The 17,449-nt window shown below is 39.0% G+C and overlaps 1 protein-coding gene across 4 annotated transcripts in view; it reads left to right on the plus strand.

The window, feature by feature from the left end:
* nsmfa (NMDA receptor synaptonuclear signaling and neuronal migration factor a) overlaps window positions 1–13,957 on the plus strand; it is a 42,507-nt gene extending 28,550 nt beyond the window's left edge. For 3 of the 4 annotated variants that reach the window (XM_013909873.1, XM_013909874.1, XM_013909875.1), the window contains 9 exons: window positions 491–580; window positions 4,311–4,441; window positions 5,193–5,276; window positions 5,403–5,436; window positions 6,293–6,363; window positions 6,608–6,687; window positions 8,427–8,529; window positions 11,220–11,295; window positions 12,955–13,957. In XM_013909873.1, the coding sequence (XP_013765327.1) occupies window positions 491–580; window positions 4,311–4,441; window positions 5,193–5,276; window positions 5,403–5,436; window positions 6,293–6,363; window positions 6,608–6,687; window positions 8,427–8,529; window positions 11,220–11,295; window positions 12,955–13,052 (767 nt within the window). In that variant the 3' untranslated portion in view covers window positions 13,053–13,957. The remainder of the gene's footprint in view (window positions 1–490; window positions 581–4,310; window positions 4,442–5,192; window positions 5,277–5,402; window positions 5,437–6,292; window positions 6,364–6,607; window positions 6,688–8,426; window positions 8,530–11,219; window positions 11,296–12,954) is intronic. The other variant, XM_013909876.1, reaches the window with a different exon arrangement.
* The last annotated feature ends 3,492 nt before the right edge of the window (window positions 13,958–17,449 follow it).

Consider the following 17,449-nt stretch of genomic DNA (forward strand, 5'->3'; position numbering starts at 1 on the left):
AAAAGCACCGAAATAAAGCACTGAAATGTGCGCTGCTTTTCGGTCTGGTTACTACCGTTTATGTCAGAACCGATACCGGTACCCATCCCTAGTCAGGACCCATCGTCCTGAAAATCCACACAAGCCAAAAAATATGATGCCCTGAGGACCACTGTTGATTAACTGTATCAAACACTTTCAAGTAGTCTAAAAATATTCTAAGAGCACAGTGATTACTGTTCAAAGCAGAACAGATTTTATCGCAGAGTAGCTCAGTGAAGCTGGTAGGATATAGAAACTGGAGCGAGGAGAGGATGACTGTTTGTCTACTGTACAGTACGTGTTTGTTCGTTTGTACATGTAGGCAGTTTGTGCAGAGGAGAGATGCCATCGTATTTACACTACATTTGTGCACTTCCTCCATCCACCTTTGCGCTTTCATGTGTTGAAGATGGTGAGTGTATAGCAGAAACAGCCAGTTTGCAGGTTTCTCTCTCCCCGCCTGCACTAGCATTCGCTGAACGTAGATCGAAGAGTTTCAGCCGTTCCTGGAGTGATCCCACCCCTGTCAAGAATGACTCTCCTCATGAACCCAGAGAGAGTGAGTTTACGCAGTCTCACACATGTGCACACAACGACAAACAAACAGACACCAACAAAGAGTTGCTGACAGCTGCAGAGAGCAGACGCAAATAGTTAGAGAGAAAATGTTGTTTTTCAAGCTAACCAGATTACAAACACTTAAATAGGGAGGTTTTAACATTCTCTCATCGGGCTTCCAGAGTCAAGTTTTTTAACATACAAGGAAATCTGTGCTAAAATTACTTACCCCATCTTGATAAAAAGGGGGGAAACCTTTGCAAACCAAGCTTTAAGCGTAGCTTCAAGTCTGAACCTTTGGGTCACAGAGATTACTTCTGCATATACTACATTTAAGCAACATTTAATATGGACATCCACCTTGTAGTTGGATAAGAAAAATAAGGACAAACCTAATAGGTGACTTTTAATTTGTATGTAGCAAAATTTGCAGTCGTGAATGTTGGGACGTTGACATAAAACTTTGCATTTAAGCAAAGTGAGATGAGCACAAAAACATTCCCTTTAAAAAAGGTTTTAAACCTCGTAGACGAATATTATTAGCACATGCTTGCAAGCAGCGAATGTTTTGCTTGATAAATTTTGTCAGTTTCTATTTCTAGCATTTACAAAACAAAACAAAAAAAGCCTGACCTGGTTCTGTAAGAGTCCATATTTTAAATTAAGTCACGCTGCTTCCCAGCACCATCAGCTGGCAACAACATAAATTAAATATCAACCTGACATCCATATGCAAGAGTGTCTATTACAGATGTTAACCACAAATTAAGTCTGACAGGACAACAGAAATGAAAATTGTGAGAATAAATTTCAGTCAGTGCATTACGTGTGCGGTCAGAAATCATCCATGCGTCCCTTTGAGCAATCACATTTTGACTGTCAGATTGATTACAGCTTGAGTTGGCTTCGTGCCCTGTCATTAATGAATTTCCACACTCAGGTGACTCACAAGAAGTTGAAAGCCACTTAGCATTTCTCATGAAACACTAAAGGTCTGCTATTCAACGCTTTGACATAAGAGTATGAGTTGACTGAGGCTAAATCAGACGTATCCTTGTGTTACTTGTATTTTATTAGGAAGTCGCATTGAGATCACAATCTCTCAACCCAAAACATCTAAATAATAATTCTACAAATAAAACATAAAATATAAATCCACAACATTATCCATAATGTCAAAATACCCATAACATAAAACATTAAATGGCTTCTCAAAAGAAACGCCCACAAGTCTTCTTCACTGCTTTCCTTATTATGTTTTTGAATGCATCAATAGGTAGTGGCATGTTAAATGGAGGTCTTTCTGTAAAGTATTCCCTGTACAAGGTGCATAGGAACGAAACGCTGTTTTCCCAGATCTGCCAGATCTCGTCAAAAAGCAAGCATCTAAAGGGAGTAGCTGCTATTTAATAGCAGTGAAAGTTCTCTTTCTGTCGAGTGTGACTACACATTTAATCCCTGGATATTAAAATGAATTTTCAACAGTATGTCTCAGTTTCTCTACATGATAAAGAAGTGCTGTATAGGTAAAAGTAAATCAGAATAAATCAAAGTAATCCATCAGCACTACTCTTTGGGCTTAAGTTGTAAAGAAAATAAATGTGTAAATTTGAGGGGTGTAATTATAAAACAGAAAAAAGAAAGGTAAAACAAAAAACAGTTTTGCCTTTACTCAGTTACTTTGATGTAGTATGAATGTTGTAAAAGATGTAAAAACAAAGAAAATACAATTGTAAGTCCATGCGATGGGCCAAATTGGAGCTTTTGCTGGGCCAATTCTAGGCCCTTTGCCTTATGTTTGACACACCAATATAGAACTAAAACAGCTTTAACAGAAAATAAACCAGCGCTGCTTTCTTTGAGTGGTCAGTGATGGCCAACCCACCAAATCATTAAGAATGCAGTCAGAGACTTTGCATTTGCAATAAAATGTAGAGAAATAAATAAATAAGACACTACTAAATGATATTACAGTATTAAAGTCTTTATAAAAATCCCCAAATAATCATTTTTACCACAATCATCTCAAGATTTCCAGTATTCAGAACTGAAAAGCGACCTAATAAGATCCACATAAGGTTATCATTGTTTCATTGTTTGTAGTCAGTTGAAAATAAAAGTCACATTTCATGGACAGTACGTGTCACAGTGCTGTCGCGCTCTCTCTCTCTCCCTTGAAATAAGATGACATTTTGTTGCTGCAGTCTTACAGCTCACTTCCTGATTTTGGCAGTTCAAGGCCAACTAACACAGGAAAATCAAATCTGTGGACACTCGTAGAATCACACGTTCACACGTACAAACTGACTGTCTCTGCTGTCGACTCTGACCCTGTTCATCTGTCTGCGTATGACCGTGGGTCTTTTTCAACTTTGTGATGCTCTCTCTTTCTGTGAGTACGTCCTCAAAAATGGTGTGTGTCTTAAGTCAAGCCCTGTCAGCTGACTGTTGTAGGCGTATGTGTCTCAGTGTTTCTGGAAGGCTTTGAATCATGCTAAACTGCATTCATCGTCTTTCTGTCTTCCATAGTCTAATGAAAGATTAACGAGTTGTTTATTGCAGCTTAAAAGTGTGGTTGAGCCCATATTTTTCGCTTTTTTTTTGTTGTGGGGAAGAGTGGTGTTAAATCACAGGCGGTTTCCTGGAGACTTTGATGTCAGTCTTGTTTATCATTTCCTCAGTTTTCACGCTGTTTCATTTCAATAGTCTCATACCATACCAACTGGTCACACATCAAAGAAACACGGCTCAGGAGCGAGCATGTTCGTGTCTCTCATTAGTGCAGTTAACGTAAATTTCACATCAAACCATGTCAACAAAACAACAAGCAACAAAACACACACAAGCCTGACGTGATGTCCAACAAATGTCCACTGGTACAAAAATCTCAGATGTAATAAACCAAGCCAAATATTGGGATCTACAAAGGTTTCAGCCACAACATGGGTGGATCAGTGTGAACGAGCCTAAGTGTTTCTGTATTAATAAATATGGAAGATTTTAACCTTCCGAGAAAAGATGTGAGTGAGCATCATTACAGTTATTAACTATTAACCCCTTGTTACTATAGTATAATCTGAAATCACATAAATAAAGCCCTCTGTTTGTGAACAGGCAGGTAATTATTTGGCCAACAAACATTACAGCATTGCCTTATTCAATACTGTGTTTCACATTTCAGTGGTAACACAGGTCCAATATAGAATTTAATAGAATGAAAGGTTAATATGCTCATTCTTGGACATTGATCAGAAGAGACATGTAACAGCACTGGCCACCAAACATTTGTACGTGGATAGTTAGTCAACGGTTTTAGAACTAATTAAACATATGGATAATTATTGTACTCGATATGTGTCCTGTAACATGTCCCTGCTTTACAATAACCGGTCTCCAGACTAAGTTCGATTTTTCTAGCCCATTTTTTGTAGTTGACACCTGAAATCTTGCTGCTATGCTTCCCATCAGTCATTTTCTTTTTTTTTCCCCATTGTTTTTGCTACTCTCTGCTTTTTCCTATTCCACCTGCCATTTTTGTATGCCATTGCCATCATTAACAGCTCCATCCTTTCTCTCTCCCCCGCACTCACCTTGCTTCACTTCCTGGACACATCCATCCTTCATTCCCCGAGTTTCTCTTTCTCTGTCACCTTTCTTGCCTCTCACCCAACTTCCAACAACTTGCTTACACTCTATTATCTCAGACCTTCTTTATCTTACATTTTCTGCAGGTGGAGACCTGCAGACCTCTTGTGGCACTCTGGATGAAGGAGGTCTCGACGACAATATAGACTGGGAGGAGGAAAGGGAGATGGAGAGGCTGGCATGTGAGGGAGATGACTTTATACCTCCCAAAATCATGGTAAGAGATCCATAAGGGAACATTATATGGGTGCATCATCCTTGGTTATTGTTTTCTGTCCTGTTGGTTTTGTTCACAAGGAACTGAATTAGTTATTTTAACCATGTAACTGCCTACATGCTTATTGGTACTGAAACAACAAGCCGTTTGAAACTTTTCTTTGATAGTTTGGTCAGTGTTGACATGATCACATCACAATGTTGCTGTAGATTGAATGGCTGCACATCTTTGATGCAAATCTCCCATATCGCCACCACATCCCAAATGTGCTTATTTGGGTTGATGATTTTTGGCTGTGGAGGCCATTTGAGTGAAATGAAGTCACTGCCCTGTTCAAGAAACAACAGCTTGAGATGATTTGAGCTGTAGCCATCATCAACATGAGTACACCTTGGTCATAAAGTGATGGCTATGGTCAGCAACAATAATCGGATAGGCTGATTGGCCTGTCATGTGATTGGCTGATTAGAAACAATTGAAGAGGAATACAAAGTAGCCAGTGAGTGTCCATTAAAATTATTATAATCATTCTTGTTTTGTTTTTATTCTCTAGTAATTAAGACATATACAAAATCTACATCTTTATTACATCTGTAGAATATTACCTAGGGCATAGTTGTAATAAAATATAAGCGTACGATAAGAAATTCTGCCTTTTCCTCTTTTCTCTTTGTATTAATTCTTGTCCTTTTCCATCTTACATCGAAACTAACAAGTTTCCGCTCCTCTGCTGTTTCTGCTTCATGTTTAGCTGATCTCTTCTAAGGTCCCCAAGGCCGAGTACATTCCCACCATAATCCGTAGGGACGACCCCTCCATCATTCCCATCCTCTATGTGAGTGGAATGCACCGAAACATACAGTAGACAAGAACTACAGAAAGTCACACTAAAATATACACATATATCAACCATGCAAACTGCCTTTGCTAAGATGTTTTGTATAATTTTCATTTTCTTCAGGACCATGAACATGCAACTTTTGATGATATTTTGGGTGAGTATTTCTGTGGAGTGCGTGTTCTTCTCTGCCATTTTCACCTTCACTACTTCTTCTTTATTATTTTTTAATTCTCACTTTCTTTCTACAATCAAAACTTCACTAATGGAATATAAAACTATGTGTATGAAATACATCTACTGCCAAACATTTTTGAGCCTGAAAGTAAATGTTTAACAAGTGACATGATGAATAATGAAATTTGTATAGATACAAAAGACTTACATAACATCCTGTCAGAATAAACAGAATAAAACATGAGGTCAATTCCTTCCTGTGAAATAGAAAACAGGCATCTTTACTTTATAGTGTTGCCTGTGGAGTTAAAGGTCACACAAATATCTTGTGGATAAACCTTACTTGCTTTCAAATCTCGAGAAATTAACTTAGATTTGGCTAATGTGGCTTATTTATTTAGAAACTGTTTAGTGCTGCAATGGATTTCTCCCCTCTGAACACTGAGGCATTTACAGTCACATTCTCCAGAGTTTCCTAATGTAATAATGATCTCTGCATTGATTAGAGCTCTCATATAGAAGGTACAAGGATGCCCATGGATGTTTTTACAGATACATACAGATTTTCATTTGAAATTCATCGAGCTGTTTTATTTTACGATGACACTTTCTGACGCCTGAAGAACACAGTGTTGAGTTCAATTTAAATTACATCTTCTGTTTGTGTCTCCGCTGTCTATTACTACACCTGTACTTGAACTCACCCTCCTGGGATTCTCTTTGTGTTCTTCCTCTCTTCCTACATTCTTACACGTCGCTTCGCTTTTCTTTTTTCTCTCCCTCTCTCGGTCCCTGTCATTCACATCAATCCCTCCCTTTCCCCCTCTTGCTCACAGAGGAAATAGACAAGAAGCTCACAGCTTACAGGAGAGGAAGCAAGTTCTGGAGGATGCTCATCTTTTGTCAAGTGAGGAACAAGAATTTTATTCCTATTAAAATTGAATATTTTACTTATTAACTGTCCTACCCTAAAGCACGCATTTATGTATTGTACATAGTGTATTTTTCCACAACGATATCCCTTTTTCAATGCAATTATTTCTGAAAATGAATTTCATGGATAGTAAAGGGACGATGAATAATATGCATGTATTTGGTTTAGCTTGGCTTCGGTTTGAGGATCTATAACATACTGTATACTTTTTTTGCAGGGAGGCCCTGGTCATCTGTATTTACTGAAGAATAAAGTGGCAACGTTTGCTAAGGTGGAAAAAGAGGAGGACATGAGCCAGTAAGCTAATTCTGGACATTAGGGTCCATCTCTCCTTAATGAATATTAGTTTATGCCACAGTAATGTAGAATAGTGCAACAATTCCTATTTATTTACCACATCTTATAAAGCATGGCCATAAGCCAGTGCATGCTTTTTTCTTTTAACCTTTATTTAATGGTTAAATACATTTTATCTCCATAAATTGTTGAACAAAGGAACAGTTTCTTTAGTTTTGCCTCTGTACACGACAACAATTAAGTGCAGACTATCAGTTTTAATTCAGGAGGTTTTACCCAAAAAACGTATTAAATTTTTAGGAATTTGTTCTCCGTTTTCAGAGGATCAAAATTAACGGGACAAACCAACATAAGTTCTAATATAAGGATTGTTTTCAGTACTTTGACGGGAAGTCATTGATTGTCTCTCAGACAGTGTACAGGACATCACCAAATACTGTTTCCTCACTTCGATTTGTTCTGTTTGTGCATGTTTGTGGGTCTCTTTGCCTTCAGGTTTGTATCTTATAACTGAAAACCTGCTATTGAGTAGAGATCAGGTGACTGATTTGGCCATTGAAGAATATCTGATAGCTTTGGGAAACTTTTGCGTTGCCTTTGCAGTATATTTTGGGTCATTATCCATTTGCAATGTGAAGCACCATCTGATCAGTTTTGCAGCATTTGGCTGAATCTGAGCAGAGAGTATAGGCCTGTATACTTCAGAATTTATCCCGCTGCTTCTGTCAGCAGTCACATCATCAATAAACACTATTGGCCCGGCTCCACTGGCAGCCATATATGCCATATAATTGCCTCCTCCATGTTTGACAGATAATGTGGTATGCTCTGGATCATAAGTTATTCCTTGCTTCTACATACTTTTCACTTCCCATCATTCTGCTAGAAGTTAATCTTGTTTTTAATCCGTCCAAAGAATTTCTTCACCAGCGAGCTCTTTCCAGAGGTTTCTGGCCAAAACCAGCTCTTGAATGTAACCAGTAGTTGACACCTTGTTGTAAACCCTCTGTATTTCCATTCATGAAGGCAGTGACAAGTGCTGGCTATGAAACTGGTTGTCAATTAATTTTCCAATTAATGTTGAGCCTCTGAAAATGGAGACACTGTGTATAAAAATGACTGTAATTTCTAAACAGTTAATGCAATACATTTGTAAAAGCCCTTAAATTAAAGCTGTAAAGTTTGTACTTCAATTACATTGACTGTTTGATTTAAAATTGTACTCCACTGAATACAGTGGCAAAACTATAATGACTGTTCCAACAAATGATGGGCCTAACTGCACTTACATAAATACAGAAAACATGACAAACAGCTAACCATTGCCATTGCTCTTAAGCAATGCAAATGAAAAAAGCACATAGAGCTCATGATAAGTTAATAACTTTCATTGTGTGTTTAAGGTTCATATAACAAGTATGCTCTTAATGCTCTTTTAATACTCTTTCTTTGAATGCTCTCCCACTTGATCAAATCAGCGATGTTCCTCTGGGACCATGCAGCACTATCTCTACAATTTTTTGCATTTATGTGCACCATCTATTGTTATTCTTCTTGTACAGGGGAACATTTTGACTTGATCACATTTGTTTGTTATACAAATCATGTCTTGAATCTGGCTTGTCTGAATGTTGCATTTGATTTTAAATGCTTGCCCATTTTACTTTGCATTTTTCAGCCTGTCTGTGTTCTTTATTAAAGCATTATCCCATGTAACTGTACTCTTTGAATTTGTTCAGATTCTGGAGGAGACTCAGTCGCTTCATGAGTAAAGTCAATCCAGAACCAAACCTGATCCACATAATGGGATGCTATGTCCTGGGTAACCCCAATGGCGAGAAGGTATTTAGATCACTACTACACAAACTCACAGCAAAATGAGTGCAGTAATTGTAGAAACAAATCAATATTATCCATGCTTTCCTCACTTCTAATTAGCAGGTTTACTCGTATAGGCTAGAATACTGTAGAAACGCCCAAATATTCATCTAATACTCAGTCACAGTTTTAATCATTTGTATTGGAATCCATCACAACAGCTCTTACAAATGTATCATTTAAATTTATGTGAATGTAAATGTAAATTACATTTATTTGAATATGTAAAATTTTACTATTGAGCGATAGCAATCTCCACTGACAATGCTGATTTTTAGAAGAACAGAGGATTGGAGACGCGATTGGAGGAAGTCCATCAGCTCTCCAGCAACATTAACTTTTATTGAACTTTGGTCAGGTGGTTTTCTTTATGATTTACAGACAGTAGATAGTAGATAAGAATGTTGAATAAATTAATATTTCACATTGTTACTTATTGAGTGAATAGTCTTGCTAGTAGCAGGTAGTTAGTACCGGTAGTCTTACTAGTCAGCTTAAAGTTTTACTGAAATAACGTGAAATTCTTGCTCCTTAAAGCACATGGGTTGTTAGCTTAGTAACTAATGTCTAATGTAATCAAACAGTTAGTTATACAAAAAGCACCTTAAAAAACATAACATTACTTAGTCACTAATATGTGAGATCTAGTCCTTTTGTGTATTTAAATACATGCCAAGAGTATTGAAGGAGTCTGTGAAGATAAAGTGAAAGTTCTAAGAACTAGTTCAGCCCCATCACCACTTGTCGACATCAAGGATGTTGCAGAATTCCTTCAGGTATAAGATAAAAACTATGCAACAACGACACTCATCGCATGATTGCAACATCAGTAAAAATCGGCAAACAGCAAATATCGGACGAAATATCAGTCAGCTCTGTTATATATAGCTATCAAGCTATTAATGGTATCAATATACGAATGATGTGATAATGCACAACGCTTCTGTTAGTGTGAATTTTGGTGAAAAGAAATGCGTAAGATGCAGTGCTCATCAGTAAATCCCAGGCACATCGTGTTAAAGTAGAACCGATCATAGTTATATATATAAATGAGTTCTATATATAAATAGCACTGATTTCATAACTTGGGATGGTTTGTTTCTTACCATTACAGTCACTCCTGCCCAATCTTGTCTCTTCTCCCTCTCTCTGTACTCATTTTCTGTTTGCCGCCCACTGCTTTCATATCTGCTCCTTGTGTCTGTTTATATGCCTCTTTGTCTGATCAGTGTGCAGCCCCGCTGGCTTTCTTGTTTTCTCCTCATCTCCTCTTCCACCTGTGCAGCTATTATCTCATTCTGAGTAATGTTAATGGATAGAGCTGAATAACACAAATGCTGAATGATACCGCACCCCTCTAGCTGATGTGAACAACTAAGACACAAAGCCAGCCATATACACACATATCTCCTCCTCCCTAATAAATAATCACATAAATAATTATTTACACACACACACACACACACAAATAGACACACACACATACACAAATACAAACATGATGGCATGCACAGATGCAGACACAGATATAAACTCTAACCAGCGGTGTTAGTCTGACCTAACTGTGTTCCAGTCATGTCTGCCAAAATGCTTAGTGGATCTCTCCAGTGTTGGACAGTCTGCACAGCGGTGAAATATACACCCTGACAAACAAACAGACAAATATGAACATTGCTTTCACCAGTGTGTGAATCCAAAACAACACAAAGTCCTTTTTTCCAGGGGTTTGGTATAGTTTTGAGATCTGCATTTGCTTCCTGTCTCAGTGTTTCTCTGTTTAAACACTGCCAACATCAGTTGAACACTTTTATTCATTATGCTCTATGATGCTATGAGAGCCTCCAACCTAGCAGCATGGATTTGCTGACACAAAAACATTGATGAGGCTGGGCAGTGATGATGGTTGATGGGAAGGTGGTCAGGTTTTTCCACACAAAACTGTTCATATGTTTGGCGAATCAGAATTAACATCTCATTTACTGTTTTCTGTTTTGTAGCCACTGAACAGCACATCATCCATGCTGCCTGTTTATCCAAAGTTTTAATGGAATTATCTTGGCTCCCGTTTCAGTCCCTTTGTAAACAGCCACATATTTTCCTAGATGCTTCACTCCAGACTGCACAACGCAAACACTTAGAAAAAAACAGAAGTATTTGTAACACATAAATACACCGCATGGCTTCAGTTAGCCACAACACAGGATTTGCACGACAAAATCACATGATAAAGTGATAACACATCATAAAGTGGAAAAGAAATGCTTTTCTTGCCCTTTAAGTTTCTTGCCTGAATTTGGTCATGAAGGATCTCCCGTGTTAGAAAAGGAGAGATTCTCTTTTTCTGAAACAGACAGCAGCACATTGGTGCTATAAGGTAATTAAGGTGGCGACTAGTGATTGTTTTCTTGTTCAGTAATCCATCAGTTGTGATCAAAAATTCAAAAATCTCGTCTAAATTTAAAGCTGGGAATTGATGTTTCTGTCTTTCTGAGTGTGCATTTGTGTCTTTGGCCATATGAAGCTGAATTTATTGCAATCCTCCTGTTGTTTTTCTGTGTTTGTGAGCTTGTCAGGCGATGCAGACGACCCCTCTGCAAGTGTAGTCAAGTGAAATGCGATTAATTGGTGTTTGCTCTCTTATCTCAACTCAACAGCTGTTCCAGAAGCTGAAGAATCTGATGAGGCCTTATTCTGTTGAGTTCGAGTCACCGCTGGAGCTGTCTGCACAGGGTAGGTCCACACAAACATCCCAACGCACTCAAACGTGTGCTGTAGAGGGACTTGCGCACACACAGAAGTGTGCGATACGTCTGGTAAATATGAAATGATACGGACACGTGCCATCTGTCCTGCTTTAACAACTGCACAAGGAATTTACTCAAACAGCTGTTCCCTCATTTTAAAAATCTGATTTATTTTCACAGTCATCTCCTTTTTGTTCAATTTCTTCTTTAATAATCACTTGCGTTTTATTTATAATCATCCTCTTCTGTTAGGGTGGCTTCTTGATGTTTTGGTGTTAAAGTGATGTTTAATGCAACTCATTTTTTTAGATTTCCTACTCCAAACTTTGCACAGCACCCAGTCCAGTGCTGTTACTGAGCACTTGGAGACCTGCACATCTCCTTTCTAGCCTCATGTGGGAGTACGGATGTACAGTATTCAGTATCACAATCAGTATTAAAAACAAGCCTGTTCTCATCTCCAGGAACATTTAGAGCGTTTTACTTACACCCAGTTCCAGATTTCCTTTACATTTGTTCTAAAAAGGCATCAGCATCGGCATATACAAATGTAGAGTACCCTAAAGCAAAGACAAAGAAATGGTTCTACAGCAGAAATCAAAGTTGTGTCCTTGATTGCATTTTGATTATTAGCAAACTCTTAAACTCCAAGTTTTAATGTCTAAGAGCAGCAAATTCTTTTCAGATTGTTGTTTACCACAATTACTGATAGCAAGAAAATCAGCAACAAACAAAGGCTGAGATATAGATTCTCTTTATCTAAACAAATCAAAAACAATGAAAGCATCTCTCATTACACTTCTCCTGCCTCCTTAAAGCCCACTGCTCTGAAAATCCACACCTCTCATTTATCAAACAGGATTTGCTTTTCTGGCTAAGGTTCATTTTTATAGTACCGGTAGTATAATGCTGTGTAGAAGTCGTGAGCTTTCCCTCATTTCCTCCTATTTTACTTCCAAGGAGCCAGACTTTCTTGTCATTTCTAGAGTGGCCCTGAGCAATAATTCTCGAGAGACATCTCTGGCTCTTCAGTTATTCCTACTATTTGCAAAAACCTTATTAGAAGTGACTTAATGGAAGTGAGACTGCCAAGAAGCCATACTTAAAGAAGGAGGAACAATACAAAAGATTGAAGTATGCAAAATTACACAAGCACTGGATCGAAAAGTCAGTGGAGTGATGAATCCAAATGTGAAATTTTTGTTTCAGATTGTCATTAACAGTAAAGAGGAGGTTAGACGAGGTACAACAGTGAGCGTCTACAGCTATCTATAAAAACACGGTGGAGGCACCGTCATGGTTTGAACCGACTTTTCAGCCACTGCTGTTGGGGATTTTGTCATAATTGATAGAATTATGAATGGAAAAAGGTAGCATTTGTAGAAAGGGTATGAACGGCAGCAGCTTCCTTTCTCAGCATGACCGTGGCCCCGCACACACTGCAGATACTGTCAAAGCATACCTGGCTAGAGAAACACGCAATCCACCTATTTCCTATTTTCATAGGAAACCCAAACCTTATTCTATCCAGATGGACCCCATAAAGATACCGGGCACCCAGTTTTCTAACCCCAAAACAGATATCTTTCTTATAGTATGTTAAACTTCATGTCTTTGTTTTAATGATCCTATCCTATCTACTCAGGCAAAGAGATGATCGAGGCGTACTTTGACTTCCGCCTCTACCGCCTTTGGAAGACGAGGCAACACTCCAAGCTGTTGGACTATGAGGATTTTTTGTGACAAAGACATCTGGATCAATGGTGCAGCGGAGCCCTCCAGTGCCACGAGGAACCTGTTAAAACTGATCCAGCATTTGAACATTGCTCAGCTGTAGTGCTCGGCCCGCCGACTCGACACAAACAGTCATACCCACGTTCACCCTTGAGAGGCTGGGAGAAGAGGGAAGGCAATAGTAGACCAAGGGGCTGAAGATGAATTAAATTATGCTGTGCCTCCGCTCTTCCTCGTTTTCAAAAAGAAAGGTCACCGACTAACAGGGAAAAAAAGGCCAAATCAACATAAAAGGGGGGGGGGGGGGGGAGCGAGAGAGAGCTGGATTTGTTTGCATCATGGAAAACAAATCTGTCTGCCTCTTGAGTTTGAAAGCAAAATCCATATGTCAAATGTGTACAAAAGAAATACCATTAGAGTCACACTCCTCTGTTGCAAGGACTTCATTTTTGAAGCTGATGATGCGCGTCAGAAAACTTCCTGAAATTCATTCTGTCATACTGTGGTTCTGTGTTTTGACTGGACCTCCCAAATAATCTCAGACCCCAGAGTAAAATACTAAATAAACCATACGTTGATGTGTGTATATATCACATTAATATATTAGCATAGCTTCAGTCATGCAAATTACTCTATTACAAGAGAAATGATGCATCATTTATTTTTGATGTGCATTGTTGTGCAATTTCATATGGAAATACTTTGGAATAACTCAGGTTTTAGCCATGAAGTAATTAACCTGTTTGTCTATCAAGATATTGTAATCTTCATCGCCATTGCTTGGAATGAATGTATTATCTCTCCAGAGATGCGTCTTTGGTTTGAGGAACTATTCTCATTGGGGGGAAAGTACAATGTTCGAACATCGTGTGGGTGTGTGGGTGTTTTCCTTGTAAAACAAAAAAACAACAAAACAAAACAAAAAAACATGCAGATGTGTGTATTTTCTCTTACTGTTCATCCGGTAAAGGAAAAAATATCATTCCCTCAATTATCTTTCTGTCACATACATCCAAACACAAAGACAGTCTAGTATCCTTCATGATGTCAAGAGGGATGTAAGAGCCATGCAAGTGCTCCTACCGCTGTAGTGTAGGAGTTTTCCTATTGATCCTTCCTGCTCATTTGCAGAAGGTCCGGGCCACTTAGCGGGCCCTTGTCAACAGTGCTGGCTGCACTCGCTATCTGCCAAACACACTTGGCTTCTCTTAATGGCAGCCAACCAGGCTTCCGCTGCCTCTCGCTTCGCTGGGCTGTGATCCAGTCCGAGGACCGGAGCTTTCCCGAATTTGCCAGGAGTTTAAATTGTTAACATCTATTTGCTTCTCCTTCCAGGTGCCAGTGAGTTTCTAAGGCTGGCCCAAGTGACCTGAGCAGTCTCAAACAGATTAAGGAGGGTCAAAGCACTCACACAAAAATACAGTACACACACACACACACACAAATGCTAGGGCTGGGACAGTAGTTTAAGAAACCATTAAATCAGGACTAAGTTAAAAAGCCATTTCACAGATACAGTACCACATCTGAAGGTCAGCTCGCTCGTAATGAGGAGGAGTGCTCCTGTGAAAATATTTTATAATGTCTTCTGTGGCTCAGGGGGAACATTTTTAGAAAGAAGCTTATATGAGAGAGCTTGCATTACAAACTGGTGCTGCTGTGTTTGAGGGCTGTGGGAGTTTGTATAGAGAGCAAAGCTGCATTAGGGGAAGTGTAGGATTCAGGGTGTTTGGGCATGAATGAAGATCAAACACATGTTTGAAGTAATCAGTTCAGAAGTCGTGGTCATTCCAAAGGTTGACAGACTTTAAAAATGTATTAAAAACAGCTGATTTAATCTCAGTCTGTTAAGTGCCCAAGTCCCTAAAATCTACGTTTCCCATAGCAGCTTTACATAATAAAAAGCAGCAACTCTTGCAAAGCACAAAAATCTCAATTCCCAATTTTAATTTTTTGCCATTTAAAGCAGGTAGATTTTGCAAAAGGCTCAGAATATTGAGGTTTTGTGCTTCCTGAGTGCTGCATCAGAGGAAGCGATTGTTGCGAATGTGTTCACGATCTCGAAGGTGCTACACGATGTGCCGTCAAGTCACAGGTCGCCGTTCAGCTCCAGGACGGCGAGAATTCTAAGAAACAGTGGAACTTCAAGACTGGTTGCTGAGTGCAGGTGCAGAAAAACTGCAGTCAGCACGGTGAAACCCTTCAGCTTAGAGTGGTCAAGTGGTCCTAGCCCTGCGTAACACAGACACATGCAAATAAACACACGCCAGGCAAAGCTTTTCTACATCAGTGTGTGGTAAATACTTTTCCATTTGTCATTTATTTGCGTTAATATTTGAGCATTGTGAGCAGAACTATTTTTTTTTTGTGTGTGTTAAACTCAACCAATCTCACTGGAGTGCTTTTTACAGGCTTAACATTGGTTTTTATTTGCATTTGCCCTCTCTGACTTCGAAATGCTGGCCTACAGTTTGTCTGGCACAGACAAGTGCTCTCTCAGCCTGAGTCACGCAGTACATGTTTTCACTACAGATATAAAATTCCACACTTATGCAACCTGTCATTTTCCTGAGCCATTTTTAATTCCAGCAAAAGCATTACGCTGCCAAATTCTTGGAGAAGTTGTCCTACACAGCTCTAGGGTTTAATGGAATATTATTTGATGGGTGAATTCAAAATCACCAAAGCAAAAAAGAAAAATATCACTATAATTTAAAATATTCTGAATTCACTGAACTCTGACTCAGGAGTTTGAGAGCACTTTCCTCTGCTTTCAAACAAATAAATAAATGAACAAAAACTAACATTTCACCAGAAATCTAATTAAAGATGCAAATGTGTCTACTTGTGATGCACTGTTTGCCTTTTTTGATAGATACTTCGGCAGAAAGATATTCGATAGTTATTTAAAGGCTCCTAAACCTAAAACAAACAATACAGCCATGTTTCTTGTGATGGTGTCTCACAAACACAATCCAGCATTTCATTCCCATTTATAATCCTTAAACTTCACAGTGTCAACGTCACTGGACTATCACATTTGCAGAAGACATTGTGATGAGTGAGAGCAGGGAGCGAATGGAAGAGAGCCTGGAGAGGTGGCGGTATGTTCTGGAAAGAAGAGGAATGAAAGTGTGAATGAGACATGGACAGCTGGACAGAAGGAGCAGAAGTAGTGCTCGTGGACAAGTTTATATAACTGGGGTCAATCATCTAAAGCAATGGACAGTGCACGAGAGGTGAAAATTAGAGTGCAGGCATGGCGGAGGAGATGGAGATGAGTGTTGGGGGTGATTTATGACAGAGGGACAGTAAGAGTGAAAAGGAAGGTTTAAAAGATGACAGACTTGCAATGATGTATGTTTTGGAAATCATGGCTCTGAAAACAAAAGGAGGCTGGAGTTATCAGAGTTGAAGATGATCAGATTTTCAGGTTGGAAATGAGTGTGAATGAATGGTCAGGTTAGTTTTAGCGAGACAAAGGTTGAGAGGCAAGGCTCAGATTGTTTGACCATGTGCAGAGGAGGGATAGTGGATATACTGGCAACAGATGTTAAAGATAAAAAGATCACAGAGGAGGTTCATGGATGGAGTGAACGAAGACATGCAGAGCTGTTATTGTGACAGGGCGAGGATGCTAGGGATAGGCTGAGATGGAGACAGATGAGGGGATGCTGCGACGAACCCTGAGGGAAGTAGCTGAAAGAAGAAGATTAGAAGTTAACTTCATAGGAGATAAAGTAGGATTATGTGGGAAAAAGTCTCAGTGAAATGCCTCGAGACCAAGATTAATATACAACACTCAGCCCAAATGGAGTCACTTTTCTTTCTATGCTGTAGACTGATTAATGGAAATCCAAGTATAATAGAGAAAAAAATGACATACGGCCTGCATGACATGCAGATGGGTTGTTACATGGGAGTGCCAGGAAATCTCCATTTGGAAATTCCTTGGCAAAAACAGAGCACTGACAGGTGATTAGATGAACCATCAGTCTATCACTGTATCATCGACTAACTTCCACCAATTAAATCAATGAACCAGAGTACTTAGAGGGAAGCAGGAGGAGTTTCCTGGCCTGAAAAAGCAAGCCACTGTCGAAGTACAAAATATATAAGGAACTAAAGGCTAACTGTAAAAGCAGTAGCTCTTGTCTTTGCACTTCAGACTACAAAAGAAGAATCCAACAGCAAAATCAAGGCATCAAAAGTGAAAACTAATTGGTGGCAAATGGGGAAGAGAAAACAAAAGCCAAAGTCTGAGTAGCTTTGAAAGTTAAAACTCAGGCAATCAAGTTTGCTGTCCAAAAGGTATGCCATAAAAAAGCCCTGCTGTTCTAACTGTAGCTCCCAAACAAGCCTTGCTATCACTTCAGCGTCAGTGCCTAATTAGTATGTGCTTTGAA

Source organism: Pundamilia nyererei, unplaced genomic scaffold (genome assembly GCF_000239375.1).
Source record: "Pundamilia nyererei isolate P.nyererei 1_Seehausen unplaced genomic scaffold, PunNye1.0 scaffold00032, whole genome shotgun sequence".
Classification (NCBI taxonomy): domain Eukaryota; kingdom Metazoa; phylum Chordata; class Actinopteri; order Cichliformes; family Cichlidae; genus Pundamilia; species Pundamilia nyererei.